Below are 22,525 nucleotides of genomic sequence, written 5' to 3' on the forward strand. Positions count from 1 at the left end.
CCCAATTTCCCTCACATCTGCACCTTTTCCTGCTCGTAATCTGTCAGTGAGCAGGTTTAAACATCTTTCCCTTCTTGTCTTCTTTGTCTCTTTTGCTCTCTTGCTCTATATGTGGTTGCTTTTGCCTAATCACACAGACCCTGAAGCTAAAAACATTCAAAGGGGAAACAATATATGACCCTCCTTCAGGGCCAGACTGGGACAATAAGTCAGGCCGGGAATTATACACCCAGCCAGGCCACTACCAGCTTTTTTTGTGCCATTTTGCTGGATTTATTTGTCAATATTTAAAGCGTTGCTGCCCATGGTGATAGCCCTCTAGTTTAAATCTACTACCCAAAAATAAACATATGGACATGGGTCACTATTTAAAAAAAATTGAAAATCTATTTAGAAATCTATTCATGTGAAAATATTCGGGGTCCGGAGGCATGCACCCCCGGTAAGATTTTTTTTGTTAAATGTTGGAGTTAAATGCATCAGTGCTGGTGCACTTTGAGGGGGAAATAAAGAGACTAGATCTATGGGAACACCTATATGAAACAGAACTGTATACATTTAAATAATCATAAAATCATAAGAACTTTTTTTTGTAATTATTCATGCGTATTTCACTAATCTCACTCCCCCCTCAAATGGAAATGTGTTTACATAAATGGTGACCAAACCGCTTGAGACCCACAGAGATAACTTAGACAAAGTTAACTATCTAAACAACTTGTTGTTGAAACAGCTCCTAACAGCTCCTAAACAGCTAGTGGTGTGCGCACGCTCTCTCTCTCTCTCTCTCTCTCTCTCTCTCTCTCTCTCTCTCTCTCTCTCTCTCTCTCTCTCTCTCTGGTGACAACATGGTTTTCTCACTTTGCTACAGATTAATTAGCCTTTTGGATAAAGCAACCGACAGCAGAAAAAAAGCACATAAACCCTTTCCCCCAAAAAATAATTAAGATACTCCCAATCTTTCTACTTATTACTCCGTGCCATATGACCAGCCCACCATCAGACACCTTGGCGGGGGTACAAAGGTATCTGCTGTGGGAATTATCTCCATCTGCTTATCCTACAGATATCAAAGGAACATGTTTTCTGGACTGGTTTTGTCAGAGGTGGGCTGTCCCACACATCTGTTTCACGGTACACTCGCACAAGAACACAAACTAGAGATCTGATAACATGCAGATTAGAATCAGAATGCTGTTTTAGACACTGAGGTGTCACATCTTGATGAGATGCGGTCATTTGAAAGAGACGAGATGAGATAAAATAAAACCTAAATAAATAATAATGTCTGTAGGAAGCCTCAGTCCCAAAGAAAATAACCCAGAAATCATTAGAAAGAACAGGCCCGCCCCTCCATACAAGCAGATCAGGCAGACTGCTTGGGGCCTCATTTTTCGGAGGGGGCCTCATCTCATAACTTTGCGTGGGGCAACAAGTTGGCCAGGGGCAGCCCTGAGAAAGAAGCATACTTGGTAGATATAAGTTATCGAGGTTCCTTTTCCCCAAAAATATCTGTAAATAATAACTTAGTATCTCAAAATGAAAAACATTCAAAAGTCATTATTTTTAGGAAAGCTTCACATTATTTTGAGACACTTTATTATAAGTCATTCTTTTAACATACTAAATCGTTATTTTTGAAAAAACGTACTTTTCATTTCTTCACCAAGCCATTGTTCTTTTTTGTTTAAACCAGTTAAGCCCCAAGTCTGTTTTTCAGGCCTCAGGCTCCAAAATGACATTCCCAGAACAAATGAATATCTTCACTTCTAAAAGGGGTAAATTAATAATCTTTTTTCTCAAAGCAATAATAAACCTGTGAGTTGGATGTAGAAAAGTCAGAATCAATATAGAATTTTTGTATTTTAAAGTACATTCAGATTGAACATAGTAAAAAAAATTAAATTATAGTGTTCGTCTAAAAAAAAACATTACTTATAATGAAAACCACCCTTGAATGATGGGATAGTAGACTAAAAGCTTTAGGAATCCAAACTTTAACATATAATACGTACCCTGTATCAAGATTGATGCAAAACAAGTGACATTTGACCTTTTTAGAGAGCAAAATAAAAAACACTTCTGGGGTCATTTGGGTGGATTTTCCATATCTCTGGCCCCCCTCTATCGCTGTTGATGATTGACACCTCTTTTGAACCGTTAGAGCCAATAGAATCGAGGAGAAGTTCCTAAAATCCATCTAAACATTACCCATTGGTGAATGAGTGATGCGTAGCCAGAATGCCCAAAAACGGAAGCTTTCATACACTCTGAAAACTGAAAACTGAAAACTAGGTTATAGCCATAAATAGGAAGATGGATTATCAGTAATTATTTCAAAGGGACACAGAGACATTGGATTAACCTTCAGCAGCGTTGTTATCGTTGTAATGCCATTGAACACAACTTTTGATCAGACACAGCAAAAGGTAAGACATATTTCCAGTTTTTGCTCTGTAAAGCTACGTTGTGTGTTGTCTGGGTTTGCTTCCCCTGCCGCGATCGCAGAGTGATGATACTTATATTTCTAAAATCTGTGGAATCTCAGCTTGCTAGCTGATATGTTGTTTGTGCAAATCCGATAAGAAATACGGATATTTTACCGTGAGTTCTGTGCTAAGTGCGTTAGCATTTCTTCGCTCAGGGCTAATTCAGAGGCTTGGTATTACCCTTGTGTTTTGTTTATCTAAAAATGGTTAATATTGTCTGATAGCTGAGTTTCTTCCCGTTAAGTGGGTATTACACATTCATAGCTTATTAAATATTAAGAAGCCCTCAGACGCTGTTTCTTGTAAGATGTTGCGTTTTGCCCCCGGTACCGGGGGCATGGGGCTTAACTGCGGCAGAAATGGGCTTCCATAAGAGTCGTTTCTAGAGCTATGGATTAAGTTAAAGAAAGTATTTTTTATCCAGTGAATAAGAATCATCCTTTATTAACAAGGAAATTAATCATCATCAATTAGATATTCACTTAAAGGTGGGGTATGTAATTCACTTCAGAAACACTTTTTGTTATATTCCATGGAATGCTCTTAACATCCTGATAGCAATGTTAAATGCTTTGACAATAAATACATACAAAAAATGCATCTGTGGAAGCCGTGGTACTGTAAAAAGCACGACCAATCATTTTAGCCGGCCCGGCTAAAATAACTGGATGGCCTACCTGCCTGTCAGCTTTCCATATTTTATTTAACCTTTACACATAACACAGATATATTAATAAAATATTACTGCAAGAGCAGCTGGTGATAAGTACGACGGAGTATTAGGGCCACACTTGGAAGAAAAAAAACAGAGAGATTTCAAGAATAAAGTCGCAATAATGCGAGAATAAAGTCATAATTACGAGATTAAAGTCGTAGTTTCATAAGTGACTTGAGAAGGAGACAACAACTAACAACTAACTAACTGCAATCAAATGAAGAATGTGGAGCATCTTGTGAAGCAGTACTTTAGTTTAGGTTTCTCAAATAACGAAATACTTCAGTTTAAAACAGGCTATAGAGTGGCGAAGTCCCTCCCCTTCCGGTGGACCTCCATGGGACCTTATTTCGAAAAAATTATGTATTGAAGTCAATGGAGAGAGAAAGATTATCTTTCGATCCCGTTTGAATTATGCCACGAATTACACATATGATGTTTGTCAATTTAAAATATAATTTTGCAAGTCAAAAAAAAAAAAATGTGTCGTAAAACTGTGAAGTAACACATTTGTTTGTGTGAAACGCTCAATGAACTTCATCTCTGATCTCCCACAACAACACACGTCACCAAGATGGCCGTCACTACTGTCAACAAAACGATTGACTACCCTCACTATCACCACAATGAAACACGTCCAGAAGAATGTCATGCAAAGCTGCCTGCCTGCCTTCCTTTGATTCTCTCTGAACTGACTGGTCTTTTTAATGTTTAATGTCAACCATTTGTGCAAATAGCATGAAGTAGAAAAGATCGGCGATTGCCGATGCTAGCGTTAGCATTTCTCCCCCGAGCTTCAATTGTGTATTATAGAATGATCACACCGGTGACAGTACTCTTCAAAGGGTTCACGAAATATGACTACTACTCTTACTGTTTAACATTTTGGGTTACTTAATGTTACTTCATATTAAGGCTAATAAATATGACAAGGCTGTAATGCTAACTAACGTGCTAGCTACTAGCTAGGTAGCTAACTTGATCCAGCCACCCCTGGTCCTTTCATCAGACGGGAAGCGAAAGAACGAGCAAGACCCATTGCTGGTATGATAAAAACCTGGTACTAAGCACACAGGCATCTTGTTAACGTTATCTTATCTTAGCCAGCGCCATATAGATAGATTGTATCTATATGGCGCTGATCTTAGCTATCTCTTAGTGGAGGAAAACAATTGTGACATCACTTACGCGACTCTGGGATTTGTAGTCTTTCTAGTTGCGTATTTTTCATAGTCTTATATTTCAACAGTTTTACGACAAACTGTGACTTTTTTGACATGGAAATTATTTTTTAAGATTGACAAACATCATATGTGTAATTCATGGCACAATTCATTCATCCATTGACTTCAATACATTATTTTTCCGAAATATGAGTCCCATGGACCGGAAGTAGATGGGCATGACTTCGCCACTCTATAGGGACAAGTGCCATCAGTTTGAGGCTTGATTGAATAATTGATTAAAAAATAAATCAAAATACTACAACGAATGAAAATAAGCTTGAAATAATTGAAACTGTGGTTTAAATAAGTTCTTATAGGCTATTGTTGTTTTTAGATTTAGAAACAAAAACTTTTTTATTTTTTTTCTGGTGTTGTTAATGATGACCTTACTAACCGTGAACGATTAGCGAGCGAACGATCAACCGAGCACAAGCGCAGGCTCCACCAGAAATGCAAAAGTGATATGCACAGTCACAACACTGTGACGGAGGAGAGAAGTGACTCAGGAAGAAGGCATTTGCGCAAAGAATGGAGAGAAGGCTGTGACCGAGGTCAAAATCTGAAAAAGCACACACTTGTCCTTAATTGTTATCTTTTTTCTTTTCTTTTTTACTTTGCCACCACAGAAATGGCAATAGCAAACATCAGCAGACTGAAGATGAGCTATTAGCCCTTAGGCTCATCTGCTCCTGGAGGCTTTCATTATTATTGTGGAACTGAATTCCCAATAGGACGTTTTCTGTTACAATGTATTGCAGGAGGCCTACATTCACACTTTGGTATATGTCCAGGAAATGACATGTGTATACAGTTGTCATTTGTTGTGTGAAAATAAGTTATTATTTTGTTCTTTATATTCTCACTTGTGGTGTGTGTGTGTGTGAGAGAGAGAGAGAGAGAGAGAGAGAGAGAGAGAGAGAGAGAGAGAGAGAGAGACATGTAGCTGTGGCTGACAATAAATAATGTTATTATGAATACATTTGCCTTCGAGTCCTGCATGAACTGTGCATAGGCTGTATTTTAACATTGGTCATACTCGGAGAGACAACTATTTTCTCAGGTGGTAGGCTACTTGGTGTAAAAAGGTTGAGAACCACTGTATTATAATAATATATAATCAATCCTTAAGACCTTTGTTCAAACCAATATGATGCACAGACAGTGTTAATGAGTAAATGCAGTTATGTGTAAAATGGAGATACATTGCCACATAGTGGTCAAAACAAGCAGTACCGCAGAGTACAAAGTGCAAGTAAGAAAATGAAACGGACTGTGAAACCATTCATTTGAAGTATAGCCCAGCATATAAAACAATTCACGAATTTCAAGAAGTGTATCTGTGCATCCTCATCGGCTAGCAAGATCAGAAACGTGCACTGCTAAGCCTAACATCTGAACTCACTTCCTGGTTTTAGGACCCATTCTAACGTTCCTGCACCACTTTTTAACCAATAGGAGTCCAGCTCACGTGACTTTCGGCCAATCGGATTCCGCGGCTCTGCCTGTTGAGGAAGTATAAACCACCCGCCTAGAGGAAAAGCAAACATTAGTTGCTTCTCACACTGGACTCATAAAGGTCTTGCTGCAAGAGTTAAATGTGCCTGTTTCCTATTTTACAACAAACTCAAGACTTCCCAACTTTAAAAAAACATGGTTAGTGTAAAGATATAGGTTTTCTCAATTTGTGTATATGAACGTGTGCCATCACGTGGCGACCAAACTAGTTTCACTTACTGTTATAACTGTTAAGGAGTGGCATATGCTGACCTACATTTAAACAAATAAAAAAAGCTGTTAACAGGTTAGTTAGTTAGATGGACGGATAGATAGATAGATATACTTTATAGACGTTTAACAACGCCTTCTTCAGTAGTTCATTTCAACTGTAAGTGGTAAAATATGTGTTCATTTGACAGACACATGGCACAATCCACTTTCAGGTTTGTTTCGTGGTTTCCCTGCCTGTACCCAGTTGTTGGCAGAGGTCAGTGAACTTTCAACACATTCCTCTTTTACCGGCTGTTTGAAGAGGCTGGCCTTTATTAAACTGCAACCACTGGCTTTTCAGACACACCCTGTTCACTAAAAGCACAATGGGGCCTTTTATATTTAATATGTTATGTTGTATGCATTAAAAAGAAGGAACTACAGCTGTATTTGGTTTGGTTTTAGGAAAAGTATTGTCTATAGCCGCTTTCACACCAAGTACTTTGCCATACGTAGCACGTAGTGCCCTCATGGAACTAAGTACAGATCGCGTTCCCCGGAATAAGCTCCCTGAGGGAAGATTACGCAAGTGAAGCATGGATGTATAATAAAAACTGACGTCACTTCTTCTTCTTCTGCTTTGGGTTTACTGGAAGGCCGCAAACCACTTCACGGCGTAAACTGCCACCCGAAGTCCCCGGAGTTGGGGACTGGCTTCAGTAGAAGCTGCTGGGACTCCCAGCAGCTTTTTGTGTTGCCATAAATTATTCTCTCTCCGTTGGTGCGCAGGGCTAATGCTAATAATGCTAATGCCAGCAAATACAATGGCGGCTTCACAAAAGTTTTCAGAGTTTTACGGGGCGTGGTTTGCAATTCGCCCAGCCAATCGAAATTGGTACTTTTTTCTCCCCTGGATAGTAGCCTAACACCTCTCTAGCAGGCACTAAAAATGGGGGTAAAAGTTCTCGGAACTAAGTACTCTTTTTGGTGTGAACGCAAAATTCCAGGCACTAAAGGAACTAAACGGGGAAAAGTACTCCAGGGTGAGAACACACCTAATACACTGTTAATGTTATGTATGAATAATCAGCCTCTGATATAAGTAGCCATTTCTCAAGGGGTTGTCTGTTCCTAGGCTTAATGTGTACTTCAATCATGTGATTTTTGTCATGATGTTCTGGTTCTTAACAAAGGAGGCTTTTTTCCACTCATTTAAATATTAAAATATCTTTAAAGCAGCCTTCAGCATCTAATTTGTGAGACTTAGCACAAGGTTGAGCCAACCACGGCTTAAAAAAATAAAATAAAGTTATAGTGCCATGAACTTCACGTCCTTTTCCCCTCCAGCGTGAGTGTCTCTCCATCCACGTCGGTCAGGCTGGTGTCCAAATTGGCAATGCCTGCTGGGAGCTTTACTGCCTGGAACATGGGATCCAGCCGGACGGACAGATGCCCAGTGACAAGACGATTGGAGGAGGAGACGATTCCTTCAACACCTTCTTCATGGAGACTGGAGCTGGAAAGCACGTCCCCAGAGCAGTTTTTGTTGACCTGGAGCCCACTGTCATCGGTGACCTCTCACTACAAAAATGCAAAGATGCTGATGTGTAGATTTGTCCACCTCTTAGTCAAACGCTTACATTTATGCTTATTTCCCTTTTTTAGATGAGGTTCGAACTGGGACCTACCGCCAGCTGTTCCACCCTGAGCAGCTAATCACTGGCAAGGAGGATGCTGCCAACAACTACGCCCGTGGACACTACACCGTCGGCAAGGAGGTCATCGACCTGGTGATGGACAGGATCCGCAAACTGGTGGGTATATTTAGAAAACTAAAATGTTAAATTAAATGATTCAGTTTTAGTGCCAAGTAGGTTGTCACATAAAAGGAATTTGAACCGATACTCTTATCTCCTGCACCCTTGTTCTGTCCACACCCATATTCAAACTCTGCCTTAATTTGAACCTATACTACACATCTGGAACAGTTTTGATTAGTCATATGCTGCAAAGGCATTTTTACGCGACTGCGTTCAAAGCAAGATGGCAAAATCCTGGCTTGATTTACCAATTTAATCATCTCTGGTGTAGAATTTCCTGAGCATGTTGAACTGTTAGGCACATTTTTGACTGAAAGCCATGTACTGAGGGCCATGAGAAAGCTTTGCCAAGATGGAGCACACTGACTCATAAGCTGAAAACAATACCAGTGTCTCTGACATAGCTGGGGAAAAGCTAAACAGTGTTTCCAAATGTTCTTTATATTCAGAACGTTTAGTAAGTTTCCTTCTCTTTGTTTCAGAGTTAATCCAAAAGATGTGTAACGCATAACTGTATCTCAAATATTTCATTGTCTCTCCCTCTATTTCAGTCGGACCAGTGCACTGGTCTTCAGGGTTTCCTGGTTTTCCACAGCTTCGGAGGGGGCACCGGCTCTGGTTTCACCTCCTTGCTGATGGAGCGTCTGTCTGTCGACTACGGAAAGAAGTCAAAGCTGGAGTTCTCCGTCTACCCAGCTCCCCAGGTGTCCACCGCTGTGGTGGAGCCCTACAACGCCATCCTCACCACCCACACCACCCTGGAACACTCTGACTGTGCCTTCATGGTTGATAACGAGGCCATTTATGATATCTGTCGTAGAAACCTTGATATCGAGCATCCCTCTTACACCAACCTCAACAGGTTAATGAGTCAGATTGTGTCCTCCATCACTGCATCCCTTCGTTTTGATGGTGCCCTCAATGTTGATCTGACAGAGTTCCAGACCAACTTGGTGCCCTACCCCCGTATCCACTTCCCTCTGGCCACCTATGCCCCTGTTATCTCTGCAGAGAAAGCTTACCATGAGCAGTTAACGGTGTCAGAAATCACCAATTCCTGCTTTGAGCCAGCCAATCAGTTGGTAAAATGTGACCCACGCCACGGTAAGTACATGGCCTGCTGCCTTTTGTACCGTGGTGATGTGGTTCCCAAAGATGTGAATGCTGCCATTGCAACCATCAAAACCAAGCGCTCCATCCAGTTTGTGGACTGGTGCCCCACTGGTTTCAAGGTGGGCATCAACTACCAGCCGCCCACTGTAGTTCCTGGTGGAGACCTGGCCAAGGTCCAGAGGGCTGTGTGCATGCTGAGCAACACCACTGCTATTGCAGAGGCCTGGGCTCGGCTTGACCACAAGTTTGATCTGATGTACGCTAAGCGTGCCTTTGTGCACTGGTATGTGGGTGAGGGTATGGAGGAGGGGGAGTTTTCTGAGGCCAGGGAAGACATGGCTGCTCTGGAGAAAGATTACGAGGAGGTTGGAGCTGATAGTGTGGGAGATGAGGATGAGGAAGGAGAGGAGTATTAGAAAGGCAAGAATTCCCCTTTATTGATCTCTGTGCCAAGGTTCAGAAAATAAAATCTGTTTGTATTTATTGTTTGCACTCTTTTTTTCTATACAATCACTCTACTCTCATAACCTAATAATCTGCTTCAAATACTATGAACCGAATATTCACTTAATTGTCATGTCATTCTAAAATGTTTTCATGATACAGAGCTAGCACTGTCAAACTACTCTAAAAATACAAAATTGTTGCATATAGTTTTAATTCCAAATACCTTTTACATCATCAGATTATTTCAATATATCATTATCAGATTTAAATGTCATCTGCCCTTTCCTAAATGTACTCGATAGTTTAAAATCTGAATTCAGCCATGGTAAGTATATTAACTCAAGTGGACATACTTTAACACCTATTCCTTTTTTTTATTTTCATACTTCTACCCAATATATTTAGAGGAAAAAGTTGCACTTCTGTTGCTTTATTTTCTTAATTAGTCTGCAGATATAAATTAACACAATGTAAAATAGACCAAAGATGTGACATGGTGGCATTTTAACGTTAATAGCAGAAAAAGTACCGGTTGATTACCATATTAGGACTTTAGATAGAATTGAGCTATGGCTTATAATATCTCAAAGGTTCAATAAAGTCTGGACGATTTTGTACTCTTATTTCTAATAATAGCGACATTTTACATCTAATATTTGTTTACCAATGTAATGTTCAAGGTACTCTCAAACTCACATTCATATTAATTATATCATATTACAATTTCATATTAAGCGAGCAATGTGAGCACTGTCAATGTTACATAACAAAAGTCCTGGTATTAGGTGCAAAAAGAGAGGTAGATATTCAAGATATTTGAATATAAACTTAACACAAAAAGTAAGGCAATTTGTGTTTGGTAGAGGATTTCTATATTGTAACAATGCTTTTCATCTATCTTATACCGTTGGAAAGCCTGTTTTCCTACCTTTCAAATGGTACCACATTTGTGAGGAACAAGCATTTGTGGGATGAGCAGCAGAGCTGAGTATGAGGGGTGCGCCCATAAAAAATGTGACAAATCTCCTCTGCAGTGGTAGTTCTAGAGTCCAATTTGACTGGGGGGGCCACTGGGGGGCCAGTATTTTTCTGAAGGGGCACAATAAATGCAGGATGAAAAAGAGAACTAGACAGTATGAAGTAATTGCGCATAAGAAAACAATGCAACAGTTACTGGTATTTGTTTCAGTACACTTATTTATTTCAGATAGATCTTATAGTTATTACTGTTAGCTTCAGCTTAAATTGAATTGCACTAACACCATATCATATTTATATAAAAATAAAGGCAGTGAACAGTTACATCTCTACTTTACATAAGGGTGTCTGCACAATCTCACATTACAGCAACAAAATCCTGCATTTTTTGGCAAACCGATCAACAAGTTTACGCAACAAGAGTACCAGAAAATATACATTTTTAAATCCACAGAAAAGGATTTAATGTAAACGTTTACAAATCTTAAATGTTGACTTTAAATGAAATAAAATACATAGATATAGATAGAAAACATAGATTTCAGATGTATTATTTCCCATAAGCAGACACGTAGGCTATTTAACAAACATGAAGACTGAACACACCTGTTTTGCACACGCACTAATCAGTTACGTATATTCCGTCACATTTCTAATAAACGTAAAACAGTGATATCTGGAAAACACGGATTTACATATAAAAATAAAGGCAATGGACAGTTACATCTCTACTTTACATAAGGGTGTCTGCATCCCAGGCTGTAGTTTCCTTCCCAAAATGTCACATTACAGCAACAAAATCCTGATTTTTGGCCAACAGATCAACAAATAAATCAAGATTCAAAGCCTTTGACCTCCTTGACTCAATACTAAGCACACCCAGATTGCTCAGTCTCTCATCAGTTATGGTGGATCTGAGAAAGGTTTTGACCAGCTTCAATGTAGAAAAACTACGCTCACAGGAAGCACAACTGACTGGGATTGCTACTGCTATTTTGCAGTGTCTGAAGAGCTCAAAAACACTTCTTTATAAGGCTCAATGAACTGAACAAGCTCCACTGTACTATCAGTTCTCTGCATCCCAGTCTTTATTTTCCTATCTAAAATTCTGCTGAACTGATGTAGTTTGTGCCCCAAGTCCTCAATATTTGCATCGTACAACTGAGCAAATTAAAACAGAGTTGTCTCATTCAGAAATGCATCACTTTTGGGGTTAAAAGCTTGTATAATATTCATCATGTCACAGTTTGTGTTTGAAAACCGTCTATTAAGCTCACTGAGCATCTGATCAATGACAGGGTAGAAAAAGGCTGTACGAAACCCGTGTTTATCTTGTTCTGTCTCTCTCTGTCCAACAGTAGTCAGTACGAAGCTTTCAGCAAGTTTAGAGCTCAGTCGTTTTTGTCGTTTTGCTGCTTCTTGTATTGCAGTATCACATTGCTCAGAAATGTTAAACACTTCATCCCACAAGTTATCAAAAAATGACTCCTGCCTGAAGTCATTCAATGTCTGAACTAAAGATCCAACTAAGTCAACAGCCAAGGTCAAGGGATGAAGATTGTAACATGTCAGAGAGAAATTTTGTTTCTGCAAACACTTTACGGAGTGTTACAAGATGCACAATGAATTATAGATCCAATTGTGCCAGCAGACCACGTGCCTCAATAGATCTCTCACCATTGCGTTCTTGGGCTATGTCTTGCAGTACTCGCTTGAGGGCCGGTAATCTATCCATAATGTTAAGGAGAGATATAAATCTCCATGCCCATCTAGTGTCACTCAATCGCTGGAGTTCTCTTGGGGCACCTTCGTACATCTCTGTACATTGTGTGGTACTCACATATAGTTTCTCAGAACTTCACGAATTTTGTCACAGACATTCCTCATGGAATTGCGGACATATTTGTAAATAGATTCCATAAGCCCCGCCCCCCAGAAAGTCAGCCATTTTGAAAGATGTGTGTTTTTCAGCCATTTTAAGCACATTCTTGCGAACTCCTCCTAGGGGAATGATCGGAAAAATTCCAATGCAGGACAGGTTCAGCCCCTGGCCAATTTCATTAAGAATTGCGGATTACATTTTTGATAAATCAATCGTGGAGGTCGTAAGCTAACAGCGAATACGCCATTTTTGACGATTTACATGTCGCAAATTACTCACAACTACTCTGATATAGTTATTCCGATATTCACGAAACGCTGTATACATATTGCTATTATGATTGCACACATATTTCAAATTGCCTTCCATTAGCCCCGCCCCCCAGAAAGTTGGCCATTTTGAAAGATGTGCGTTTTTCAGCCATTTTAAGCACATTCTTGCGAACTCCTCCTAGGGGAATGATCGGAAAAATTCAAATGCAGGACAGGTTCAGCCCCTGGCCAATGTCATGAAGAAATTGCGGATTACATTTTTGATAAATCAATCGTGGAGGTCGTAAGCTAACAGCGAATACACCATTTTTGACGATTTACATGTCGCAAATTACTCCAAACTACTCGCATATAATTTTTCCGATATTCACGAAACGCTGTATACACATTGCTCTTATGATTGCGGACATATTTCAAATTGCCTTCCAATAGCCCTGCCCCCGAGAAAGTCGGCCATTTTCAAATATGTGCGTTTTTCATGCATTTTAAGCACATTTTTGCATACTCCTCCTAGGGAAATGTTCGTAAAAAATACAATCCAGGGCAAGTTAAGCGCATATCCAATGTCATGCTGCATTGAGAAAGAACAGTCCTTCGCTCAAACGGGGAGCTCGTAAGCTAACGGAGAATATACAATTTTTGACCATTTATATGTCAGATAACCTACTGACACCTGCCTGTCTGCCTGCCACATCAACTCTCACACACACACACACACACACACACACACACACACACACACACACACACACACACACACAAACACTCACCCACTGTTAGTCCAACAATGGCCTTTGCTGGCGGCCTATTCATTACAACAGACACCTATACACTCCCTAATCCTAAACCTAACCCTACTGTTTATTTGTAGATATCTCCTAAAGCCTACAAATAAAGTGTGAAATGTAGGCCTGTTACATATATTATTGAGCGATATATATATTATACACACTGTTCTGCTTTCTGCACTGACCTCAGAATGAGCTTTTATCAATGCCTACATGATGATAACCTGTCAACATGACAGGAAAATCTGGCATTTCATTTAACTCCAGAGGCCTGTACTACGAAGCTGATTCAAACTAACCTGTATATGTTTGAGTTAGCCAGTTGGCCTAATCCAAAACATTGCACGGCCAGATACGGCTCAGCTGACTCAGATAAGGAAATATATGATACATTATGATGTGATATGCCACGGACTTTACTTAATGTTACTCTGATCCGGTTACTTATGTTAGGGCAGATATTTAAGTAAGCTTTCTTAACGCTAATGTTATAATAGTCAGATTGCTCTGAAGATGGGAGGTGATATTCTATTAATGTTCACGTTCACAGAGTCGGTGATTTTTGCCGGCCGTCTTTCCTGCAACGGCAGCTTTTCTGTATTTCCTTTCTCCTGTAATATGACTTGATCGCTTTACACTCCGCACACTGAGCTCTGATTGGTCAGCAGGCAGTGCTTTCACTGAGTTGAGCTCTTAGCCTGCAACCTAACCTGCAGGTTAGCCGCACAGCATAAGTTACCATCGAGATCTAGCCTGCTAAAAAGAGAACCAGCTTCGTAGGACCGGAAACCCCGAGTTTTCCCTGAAGTTAGCCGGCTAAGCGAAAATCCTGCTTCGTAGTATACCCCCCAGATACCACCCCTTTTATGTGAACGCGCACCTAACTAAATAATAATAATAATAATAATACATTACATTTATAAAGCGCTATTCCTGGTGCTCAAAACGCTTACAAGCAAGTAAAACAAAATAACAACAAAAGTAAAAAGTGCTAAGGTAGGAGGAATAAGGGCAAGGGGTTTGTTGATTGGGAGTTGAAGGCAAGAGTGAAAAGGTGAGTTTTGAGGGATTGTTTGAATGATGTGAGAGTGATGGCAGATCTGACGTGGCTGGGGAGGGAGTTCCAGAGTGTGGGGGAGGCTGCTGCGAAGGCCCTGTCACCCCAGGTCCGGAGCTTTGTCCTGATGGGCTGCAGTAGGTTAGCTTCAGCAGACCTGAGGCGACGGGTGGGGATGTGTCGTTGGATGAGGTCACAGAGGTAGGGGGGGGGGGGGCAAGGTTGTTGAGGGCTTTGAAAGTGAAAAGTAATATTTTAAAGTCAATGCGGTGTTTGATGGGGAGCCAGTGGAGGTCATGGAGGATAGGGGTGATGTGGTCGGAGCGCCGGGTGGAGGTGAGCAAGCGGGCAGCTGAGTTTTGGACATATTTAAGTTTTTTAGTCTGAATACAGCTGATCCAAAAACTATGCTGTTGCAGTAATCCAGTCGGGATGTTATAAAGGCATGGATCAGAGTTTCAGCAGCGGTCAATGAGAGGGAGGGTCTAATGCGGGCGATGTTCTTTAAATGGAAGAATGCGTTTTTTGTGACCTGGTTGACGTGAGGGAGGAAAGTGAGGGTGGGGTCGAGGATGATGCCAAGGTTACGTATGTGAGTGGAGGGGTCGACAATGGAGCCATCGATGGTAAGAAAAAAATCTTGGGTTGAGCGGGTAAGTGAGTTTGGGCCAATGATTATAAGTTCCGATTTGTCACAGTTAAGTTTTAGAAAATTGTTTTGCATCCAAATTGTAATGTCAGTGAGGCAAGTGCTGAGCTGGGAGTGTGTGGTTGGAGAAATTGATTTTGTTGAGAGGTAGAGCTGTGTGTCATCAGCATAACAGTGGAACTGGATTTGGTGTTGACGGAGGATTTGTCCAATTGGGAGGATGTAGATGATGAACAGAAGGGGACCAAGTACAGAACCCTGAGGGACGCCATGATTGACGGGGGCTGTGGGGGATTTGGAGTTGTTAATGGAGATGAATTGATGTCTGTCAGAGAGATAGGATTTAAACCAGGAGAGGGCAGTACCGGTAATACCAATGGAAGACTGGAGGCGGTTGATGAGGATGGGATGGTTGATCGTGTCAAATGTGGCTGTAAGGTCAAGGAGAATGAGAATTGAGAGGGAACCAGAGTCAGCAGAGAGGAGAATGTCGTTGGTCACCTTGAGTAGGGCAGATTCTGCGCTGTGACGAGTACGGAAACCAGATTGAAAAGGTTCATGAAGGTTATTGCAGTCCAGATGGGATTTTAGTTGGGAGGCAACAGTTTGCTCCAGAATTTTTTTGACAGGAATGGGCGGTTAGAGATGGGCCGGTAGTTATTGAGGGAATCAGGGTTCAGACCAGGTTTTTTGAGTATGGGAGTGACAGCAGCAAGTTTCAGATCAGGGGGGACGAGTCCAGTGGACAGAGAGGAGTTAATGACTGTGGTGATAAGATGAGTGAGTTGGTGGAGGCAGGCCTTGACAAGGGTGGAGGGCATGGGGTCCAGGAAGGAAGTTGAGGTATTCATGCCGGTGACTTGGGCAACTATGTCCAGTGAGGTAATTTGTCTGAAGGCTGTAAAAGGGTGCCTGGAAGGAGGAGGGTAGGCAGGTTCCGGAAAAGGATGGGTGGTGGACGAGACGGAGGAGTTGGCTATGTTGCTGTGTATTATTTCAATTTTGCTTTGGAGGAATGAGAGGAAGGATTCACACTTTGAGGTGGTGAAGGAGTTGGAGATATTATCCATGGGGTTGAGGAGCTTGTTAATAGTTGAAAAAAGGGACTTTGGGTTATTGCTGCCAGATTGTATTACAGAGGAGTAGTGGAAGGAGCTTTCACTGTTGAGGGCATCTTTGTACTGCTGTTGGTGCAGTCTATAAATGTCTTTGTGGATAGTGAGACCAGTTCATTTAGCATGTCTTTCGAGCTGGCGACCTTTCGTTTTGAGGCAACAGAGATGATCGGTGTACCAGGGGGCCGAGTGAGTGAAAGAGACATACTTGGTTTTTATTGGAGCGAGTTGGTTGAGACAGGAGGAGAGAGCATTGTTGTAGGTGTTGACCAGGTCAGTAGGGAAAACATTCTGGGTGACGGTGGAGTCAGGGATGGTGTCAGCCAGTAGGGAGGAGAGGGAGGACGGGTGTATGGACTTGATAATCCGGAATTGTATGGTGTGCTTCTGCTTGATGAGAGGGGTTGGGGTTAGGATGTCCATGATGAGGGACAGGTGATCGGAGATGGTGAGGTCATAGGTGGTCAGGTTGCTGATGGCGATGCCGGTGGTGCCGATCAGGTCCAGTGTGTGACCTTTTTTATGGGTGGGAAAATCAACATGTTGTGTGATATTGAAACAGTTGAGCATGTCCAGGAGTTCTGTAGCGGTATTGGAGTCGTTTGAGTTGACATGAATATTGAAATCACCAAGTAATAATACAGATGGAGAGATAGAGCAAAGTTGTGTGAGGAATTCAGCAAGGTCCGAGGGGAAAGCAGGGTTTGGTTTGGGGGGACGGTAAATGACTGCTGTAACCAGGGGTTTTGGACCAGGCAGTTTAAATGCAAGGTGTTCAAATGAAGAGGGGCAAGGGATGTTTATTGCAATTGTTTTTATATTATTTCTTAGAATTGTGGCAATTCCACCTCCACGCCCATGGTGGCGTGGTTTTTCAATATATGTGTATCCTGGGGGTGTTGTCTGGTTGAGGGAGAAGTATTCCTGTGGTTTTTGCCAAGTTTCTGTGTACAGAGAAAGTCCAGATTATTGTCAGTGATGAATTCATTGAGAATGAGACCCTTGTTGTTTAGAGACCGGGTGTTAAACAGAGCAAGTTTAAGATGAGGTTGAGTTTGAACAGGCTGGGGTGCTTTGGGAAGGGGGCGTAGGCAGACAGAGTGCACGTGTTGGTTGTTGTGATGATGAAATGGAGGGGGTGTGTCAGTGCACGCAGCAGACCAGATGGATGAGATGGAATGACCGGACCGGGAGTAAACAAACTTTCGTCCGGAGCTTCGGTGAATGTATTTGGGTCGTTGTAGCAGTCCATGTTCACTGATGGCGGAGATCATCGTCGGGCATGGTGGAGTGGATGTGTGCTTTAGCTGGAGTAGTTCCTCGATGGGGTATGACAGAGTCATGTCGGGCGGGAAGGATGCATCTCACAACAAACCTCTTGAGAGGATTAATGTCAGACAGCAGGAAAGCACACATCATGGCAGGCGATCGGGGTGAGTAGCGAAGTTTCTGTTGACAATCAGTGATTTTGCGGGAGTCAGTGGAATGAAGGCTAAGAGACGAAAATAAGGAGAGCGGTCCAATGCTAGCGTTAGCATGTAGCAACCCGGTGACTGGAGGTTGGCTAGCTGTAGAGGTAGCGGTCATGGCTACTAGGGCTTTCCGCACCGGGACAGCTAAAAATATTTTTTCCCACTGCAGCTGTGTTGTGCAGAGACGAAGGTGTCCAATGTTAGTGGCCAGCTGACGACAGGGAGTTGACGAGATTGTTGACGGCCAACGGCTGGAGGCTGGTAGCAAACGGGCTAGCCGGCAAGGGTCCGCTACGCGCGAAAAAGCAAATAGGTAACGGAAAACGACTTGAACAAAGTAGAGATTCAGTTGGAGCCAATATTGACAGATGTTATATATAACTAACCGATGTATAAAGAAAAATCAGATCAAATATGTTCAAACACGAACTGAAAGTAGGATAGCGGTGGAGAAGCGGTGAACAAACCACGCCAGCATCCTCTCCTATCGGCAGAAATGTGATTTTATAGGACACGGCTGGCTTGAGCGAACGAGTTGATAGCCAGCGTTGTAGGAAAGTTTAGTGAGAGCGGCTTTGTTTTGGATTAAGTCAACCGGATAACTCAAAACATATCGTGGGGTATGTTGAACTAGATTCGTAGTATACCCCCCTGTACTACGAAGCTGGATTTTTGCTGAGCCGGCTAACTTCAGGGAAAACTCTGGGTTTCCGGTCCTACGACGCTGGTTCTCTTTTTAGCGGGCTAGATCTCCATGGTAACTTATGCTGTGCGGCTAACCTGGGGGGTATACTACGAAGCAGGATTTTCGTTTAGCAAGATAACTTCTGGGATTTCCGGTACTACGAAGCTGGTTCACTTTTTAGCGGGCTAGATCTCCATGGCGACTTATCCTGGAACCTAGCCTGTGCTCCGAAGCAGGATAGGTTCCAGGATAAGAGATCAACTCAGCGAAAGCACCACGCTTGCTGACCAATCAGAGCTCAGTGTGCGGAGGAAATACAGTTTAAACTGCTGTTGCAGGAAAGACTGCCGGCCAAATTCACTGACTGTGTGAACGTGAAAATTATTCGAATATCACCTCCCATCTTCAGAGCAACCGGACTATTATAACTATCATTATACTATTATGTTAAGAAAGCTTAATTAAATATCTGCCACAACATAAGTAACCGGATCAAAGTAACATTACGTAGCCTACAGTCCGCGGCACTGTGAGTGCAGACGTCGATGTGTCCCATTATCATATCATATCACATCATAATGTATCATATATTTCCTTATCTGAGTCAGCCGAGCCGTATCTGGCCGTGCAACACTCACAGTGTCACATAGCCTACTGTATGCAGAAGTATTATTTTAAGCAACACATTAACTTGACGGAACACTCGAGTTAAATGTAATTAAAGTCTTGGATGGGGCATATAATAAACCTGTTAATGTACGCATTCAAACACTTTTTCTTTTACCAGCTGTATTCACCTTGCAGGTGTGGCTATGTGATTTTTATCCTGGGTAAAGTATTTAAGTCATGGATGTTTAAAGTTTAACTTCTTCATATTTGACTAATATTATAGTTGACTTTTCATTCAGGAAGTATGACGCTGCGCTGTCAGTACGCATCTCCTTGTTTGTGATTGGTCGAATGCTCCAGATACCACCCCTTTTATGTGAACGCGCACCTAACTAGATAGGACACGGTTGGCTTGAGCGAACGAGTTGATAGCCAGCGTTGTAGGACAGTTTAGCGAGAGCAGCTTTGTTTTTGGATTAAGTCAACCGGATAACTCAAAACATATCCAGGATAGGTTGAACTAGATTCGTAGTATACCCACCTGCCCCAGAGCAGGTTAGGTTGCAGGCTAAGAGATCAACTCAGTGAAAGCACTGCCTGCTGACCAATCAAAGCTCAGTGTGCGGAGTTTAAAGCGATCAAGTCATATTACAGGAGAAAGGAAATACAGAAAAACTGCCGTTGCAGGAAAGACGGCCGGCAAAGATCACCGACTGTGTGAACGTGAACATTAATAGAATATCACCTCCCATCTTCAGAGCAATCTGACTATTATAACATTAGCGTTAAGAAAGCTTACTTAAATATCTGCCACAACATAAGTAACCGGATCAGAGTAACATTACGTACAGTCAGGGGCGCCGCCAGGGTTTTTGGGCCCCATGAAAATATATCACATTGGGCCCCACCACCAGGCACAGGGCACTTTGTTTATAAATTACCTCGAGGGCCGTACCAAATGGTCTAGCGGTCCGTATACGGCCCGGGGGCCAGAGGTTCCCCACCCCTGCTTTAATATAATAACATTAGTATTAATATCATAACCAAAATGTCGGTGATTAACATGTAGTTTACCTAATAAAGACTCACTCAACGCTTCAAACTGTCCATCATCCAAATAGACTAAAAGCAGTTTTTTGTTTTATATAGATCATTGGCTATGTGGGAAAATACTGTGTTTGAAATGTATAATTAAAATTAGATGTTAGCTTTTTGTTTTGATATATATATATATATATATATATATATATATATATATATATATATATATATATATAGTCTCCCTTCAAATATGTTAAGTTTCATGTCATTCAACACAATGCTGCTCACCTCCTTCAGTTGGGAGAAAAGCTGGTTCAGGTTCAGCATTATGGAGGGACAGGGCTGCTGAGCTTAGAGATGGATCCGTTGGTCCTGGCACCAGGGGGAGGGACAACTGATTTAGTATGAATAGGCGCTAAAAATGTGCCTGCATTTATTAAAGGTAAGGAGGTAAGAATGGAAAAACCAGCTCGAGTGTGCTAGAATTTGAAAGTACACAACCGAAAAAAATCTGCCCCTTCCTTCAGACTTCCATACAGAGCCCCTCCTCCAACACACACAAACGCTCACGGGACCAATGAGGGCACGATATAAGTTTGTGCACAGATGGAAGGCTGACAGGCAGGTAGGCCATCCAGTTATTTTAGCCGGGCCGGCTCAGATGATTGATCGTGCTTTTTACAGCGCCACGGCCTCCATAGATGAAATGTTTGTATGTATTTATTATCAAAGGATTTAATATATTCATTGCTATCGGGATGTTAAGAGCATTCCATGGAATATAAAAAAAAGTGTTTCTGAAGTGAATTACCCACCCTACCTTTAAATGTCAGCTAAAAGAGCAGTGAAATGAAAAACCTCTGAATTTTCTGTAAAGATATTAACAGTAGTCTACTTAATGTCAGTTTAGTAAAAACAAAACATTAGCTAACAGAATAATTTCCACCACTCATGGACCACACCTTTTCTTGTGAAAAACTGGGTGACATACTGTCGCCCTTTAGTCCCTCTCTCTTGTCTTTCTCTCCTTTCTCTTATTTACTTAGAGCCTGACTTTTTGAGTCGTTGAGACATCGTAAAACACAAGTTTAGGCTAAGTACTAGCATCCCTCCTCACATGTTTTCACTCTCTGCAAGTGCCGGTGCCGCACCGCGTTTTGAGGCAGGACCAAACCATTACATGTAAATAGAAGGGGGTGTACAGAGGCTTTGGATAATTAACTTTTGGAAGAAAATAAGTTAAGTTAATCGTAAGTTTAGTGAGTACTTTATCAATATAACGTTCTATTAATGTTAATTATTGAGGATTGATGAAAGGTTACTTACATTGTTTTTCTTAATGTTCTCAACATTTTGGGGCCCCCGTCAGTCACGGGCCCTTAGAATCGTCCTAACTTTTCACCCCCTTACCTGCGTACAGTCACTGTGCAGACGTCGATGTATCCCATTATCATTCACATCACAATATATCATATATTTCCTTATCTGAGTCAGCTGAGCCGTATCTGTCCGTGCAACACTCACAGTGTCACATACTGTATGCAGAAGTATTATTTTAAGCAACACATTAAGTTGAGGAAACACTCGAGTCAAATGTAATTAAAGTCAGATCGTGTCTTAGACGGGGCAGTGATATCATAAACCTGTTAATGTACGCATTCAAACACTTTTTCTTTTACCAGCTGTATTCACCTTGCAGGTGCAGCTATGTGGCTTTGATCCTGGATAAAGTGTTTAAGTCATGGATGTTTAAAGTTTAATGTCTTCATATGTGTCTAATTATATAGTTGACTTTTCATTCAGGAAGTATGACGCTGCGCTGTCAGTATGCTTGTCCATGTTTGTGATTGGTCGAATACTCCAAATACCACCCCTTTCATCTGAACGCGCACCAAACTAGATAGGACACGGCTGGCTTGAGCGATCCACTTGATAACCAGCGTCGTAGGACCGCTAAGCGAGAGCGCCAGGCCCGGCTCCAGGATGGAATGACTGAGGGGGCTGTTAAAAAATCAGAGGGGGCGATTTTTTCTCACAACAACAAAAAATACTGGCAATGTAATGAATTGACACACCAAGTTTTTTTCCTTCTCACTGCTCTACAATCTCTTTGCTTCTTTATTTTTATTCTGGATTTACCCCTCTCATTCTGTTCTTGTCCTCTGATCTTTAATAATAGATAGTACATTATCAGATGGCTGCACTTTGGTTAACAGACTAACATTGATTTGAATGTATACATTGATTTCTTCAATGTAAAAATGTACAGGCTCTGTAATTATACCATAACCTTTTCTCCTCTATCCCTTAACTCGTCTTCCTATCAGATTTACTTACTTACTATTTACTGTATATCACGATTAAAGAACAATTCATCTGGTTGATCTTTTTATTTTCAGGATTGAATGTTCAAACCAAGGCCTAAAACCTTGCATTTCATAAGAAAGTGAATAATATATA

General features: G+C 41.5%; 1 protein-coding gene across 1 annotated transcript; it reads left to right on the plus strand.

Moving 5' to 3' along the window:
• The first annotated feature begins 5,927 nt into the window (after nt 1-5,927).
• LOC307036269 (tubulin alpha chain-like) lies at nt 5,928-9,553 on the plus strand. The gene is made up of 4 exons (XM_079676417.1): nt 5,928-6,083; nt 7,485-7,707; nt 7,803-7,951; nt 8,509-9,553. The coding sequence occupies exons 1-4, from the start codon at nt 6,081-6,083 to the stop codon at nt 9,484-9,486; spliced, it is 1,353 nt and encodes a 450-aa protein (XP_079532543.1). The 5' UTR covers nt 5,928-6,080; the 3' UTR covers nt 9,487-9,553.
• The last annotated feature ends 12,972 nt before the right edge of the window (nt 9,554-22,525 follow it).

The sequence above is a fragment of the Notothenia rossii genome (genome assembly GCF_949606895.1).
Source record: "Notothenia rossii genome assembly, chromosome: 4".
Lineage (NCBI taxonomy): Eukaryota > Metazoa > Chordata > Actinopteri > Perciformes > Nototheniidae > Notothenia > Notothenia rossii.